The following is a 3,882-nucleotide window of genomic DNA, read 5'->3' on the forward strand; positions in this document are numbered from 1 at the left end:
TAATAACAGACTTCTATTATGTTGTTTCAACGAGTATTTAATGTACCGCATAATTAATATTGCCTGCAAAAACTTCGTGAAAAAGTAGACAATATTTAGTTGTCAATATTATTTGCTGAATGAATCTTTAGTAATGTAGTACAGTATACCTATTACCTACTCGAATTATTCGCAATATTAGCTATTAAAATATTAGTCGCTATATCATCGCCATGTAGGAATTGTTCAAACTTATAACTAGCTAGAAGTAGCTATACTTTTTTTTACTTTTAATTTATTTATAAATAAGGGAAAAGGAGATTAATGTGAATTAGAACAATGCAACGAACGAACTAACCCTGCAGGTAGGTCTTATTTTGCCGTAATATTTTTACGTAACTCGTGACTATAATCTTTTATTTTATTTTTTCTTTTATAGTTTAGAAAATCAAATTATGTTAGTCGTGTGTTACTAAACTATAAAATATTATTAAATAGTAGTTACATTACATTTTGTATGAGTATTTATTTAGTTGCCGTCATGCAAGATTGACATGATAATTTCTTTCTTAATATTCTTATTAAAGAAACTTTTTATTATAATTGTTTATTATATTTTAAGATTTAATACAAAATGAGGCACGGTACGAGTAGCAGTGATTTTCCTTACGTTATAAATGATGTGGAGCCTGAGGAATTCGCAGAGTTACAGAAAACCTTCAATACGGGTAAATATTTGCCTAAACACATGTAAAATCAAATAAGTTTAGCGTTATATTGCATACATACATAGGTACATACATCTTATTTATCCCTGTCAATAAAAACTAGAAATCTTTTGATTGTTTTAGCTTTCACAGATGGATACGTGCGGGTCGGTCCCAAAGGTTATTTCCTGAAGAGCGGCTATAGGAAAGAAGCAGCGAAAATATACAACATGTCACTCAGGCCGGATGACGTCTGGGTAGTGACTTTCCCTAAATCGGGTGAGAAGCGTGACTTTTGGGTTTGAACATTTTTTTTCACTCCCTGTTTACCTACTGACTGACAATTTTGAGCGTGAAAAGGTAGGATACTGGTTTCTTTTTGTTTCTATAAAATACCATACGCAGTTACTGCACCTTAGCAAAACGCGTGACGAGCGCTCATCATTTGCACGTGGCCATAGAAATACAGAGAAACCAGTCTCTTGCCTTTTCACGCTCACATTTTTTAACGACATGTAGTCTGAAGGTGTTTCATAGAAGTACATAGAAACCAGTGCGTCGCGGCGACACGTCGCCTGCCGCTGCTGCGTGGTCGGCTACGGACTGCCTTTGCCTGTTTGTGCTTTAAAACATTATGAATTTACCATGGAATATTATGGCGAAATTGTTAGAAAAAAATCTACATAGGTATTCGAATAACGGGTTTAATTTGCAGGCACTACATGGGTCCAAGAAATGGTGTGGATGGTTGCAAATGATTTTGACTACGAAACATCAAAGGCCGTTCTTTTAGTCAACAGATTTCCGTTTTTAGAGTGAGTACCAAGATATCGAACAGTTTTATTTAACTAAGCTGCATATTGAAGTAACAATTAATTCGTAATTTATAATCTTTTATGTTGTAGATAAACAATTATTTTCCTTTTTAGGAGAAAGATCATCTACAACGATAAGGCACAGAAAAAATTTAAAGAAATGACCGCTGATAAAGAGGAGAATATAAAAATGTACTTAAGTTCAGAGAAGTCCTACTTAGCTGCAGATCGTCCCTCTCCTCGGTTCTTCAAGTCTCACTTGCCTCTGTCGCTGCTGCCCCCGTCTCTGCTGGCCACCTCGAGGGTGGTGTACGTGGCGCGCGACCCGCGAGACGTCGCCGTCTCGTACTATTACCACTACAAGCTCTTCGCTTTCTATGGATACTTCGGTAACTTTAAGCAGTTCTGGGAATCTTTCGTGAAGGGTGACGGTGGGTATCATGATTCAGTCTAGATTTATCTGAAAACTTAATAAAAAGTATTAGCTGATTATTTTCAAATTATCGTAAAATTATAAATTCCAATATACTAATAATTATATAGTTTGTAACACTAAACGTAATTAAACATTTACAGTGGATTATTGTTCATACTTTGAACACTTAAAAGAAGTTTGGGGGCAGAGACATCACGCTAACCTGCTTATTTTGTTCTATGAAGATCTTATCAAGGTAAATATGAAAGTTGTAAGTGATCAGTTACAATAAATTGGCAATATTTATAGAATCTATGTCTAAACGGATCGCTGCTTTTCTGATGCTAAATATCGATGTGTAGATACTTACCCAAAGGCTTAGAAGTTCTATAGCATAAGCAGTATAGTTTTCGTCACGCTACTCACATTTGCCGGTCATCCAGAGTACTTCAAATCAATTTTATTATTCTCAGGACCTGCCCGGCGGCATTCGCCGCGTAGCACGTTTTCTAGGAAAGGAGCCAAGCGAGGCGCAAGTCAGGGCTCTCAGCGAACACCTCAAGTTTGACAACTTCAAGAAGAATAAGTCAGTAAACTTCGAGCCCTTAAAGAAAATGGGATTTGAAGACATGAATGTAGGAAAGACTGTGTCTTTTATACGAAAGGGTGAGTATCTAAGAATGAAATAAAGTTATTCTACATATTGTTCTTTTTGTTGACGTGTTATTTCATCTAAATTAGGTACTTTACTTAGAAGTAACTGATAGATGGCTAATATGACCAAAAAGAAAGTTAGGGAGATGCTATCTCGAGTGAAGACAAATTGACGGAGATACTTACATAAAATGAGGAAACTGCATCTTGCTGAAACGAAACATGATGGTAGATTTTAAACTAGTCCTTGACTAAGATAAGCTTAAATCTCTCCTTTACGTTTCACCTGTTGAGCGTTATTGTTATAAAAGAATGCCACAAAATGTGAATTATGTAGGTAATATAGTTTAGAGTCTTTCAAATAGGTACCACCCAGTTTTTGCTATTTATACCATAATGCTCAAACTCGTTCCAGGCAAGGCGGGCGGCTGGCGCGAGCACTTCGACGAGCAGATGGCGGCGCAGGCGCAGCAGTGGATCGACGACAACTTGCGCGGGACCGACCTGCGTTTCCCGGGGCACGACTAACCATACACAATCGACACCAGATATAATCATAACTATACAATTCTTTTGTGAAATAGAATGTTTTACAAATTATATTTTTCACTTATAACCAAACTAATAAAAGGGCAAAACATAAACAGAATTAACTTTCAATGCAAGGACGCTTCTGTCCCTTTTCCCAAAAGTGACGCGAAGGGTTAGCAGGTGAAGCAAACGTGCAGTGCGTAGTGATGTATAGGTACAATGCTGTACAATGTTATAAAAAATATTGATACTTTAAACCTAAGTTGGTGGAAAAGTGTTGGTGTTATCTATTCAATTAGTTACCGTTTTAACACAAAAAGTTCATTTGTTGTCATCTGGATGGTTCACCTCAATAAAAAAAAAACATAAATTAACATAAATGTAACAGGTCATTACATTAATTTTAACTAAAAAATAAAACCGACTCCAATATAAATGCACTAATCAGTGGAAAAACAATTTCGTTTTTTATTTTTACAACAAATTATATTGATATTTTTTGAGTGATCTTTTTCCTTAACACATCCTACTCATTGAGCTGAAACAAAAAGACTCTATTATTAGTATATTCCTGAAAATCCATTAGAATGCTTTCCATTCTAGAGTAGTTTAGTGCTTTGTTTGTGACGCCCACGAAAATCGTGCGTAGGTTCTTGACAAAATAAACCAGGTATTTAAAAAACAAATATCGATAAAAATAGGCATCTCTATAATGAGGTTGTTAGCGAATTGTAGGTTTCACGTTGTCTCACATTATATTACCTCCTACTGATTTAACTGT

At 35.6% G+C, this 3,882-nt stretch overlaps 1 protein-coding gene across 1 annotated transcript; it reads left to right on the forward strand.

Annotated features, from left to right (window-relative positions):
* The first annotated feature begins 283 nt into the window (after positions 1-283).
* On the forward strand, positions 284-3,286 carry LOC135072150 (sulfotransferase 1B1-like). The gene is made up of 8 exons (XM_063966103.1): positions 284-344; positions 602-707; positions 831-965; positions 1,402-1,501; positions 1,616-1,932; positions 2,078-2,172; positions 2,390-2,582; positions 2,986-3,286. Exons 2-8 carry the CDS (start codon positions 614-616, stop codon positions 3,096-3,098), a joined length of 1,047 nt encoding a protein of 348 aa, XP_063822173.1. The 5' UTR covers positions 284-344; positions 602-613; the 3' UTR covers positions 3,099-3,286.
* Positions 3,287-3,882: the final 596 nt, after the last annotated feature.

This window comes from Ostrinia nubilalis, chromosome 5, assembly GCF_963855985.1.
Source record: "Ostrinia nubilalis chromosome 5, ilOstNubi1.1, whole genome shotgun sequence".
Lineage (NCBI taxonomy): Eukaryota > Metazoa > Arthropoda > Insecta > Lepidoptera > Crambidae > Ostrinia > Ostrinia nubilalis.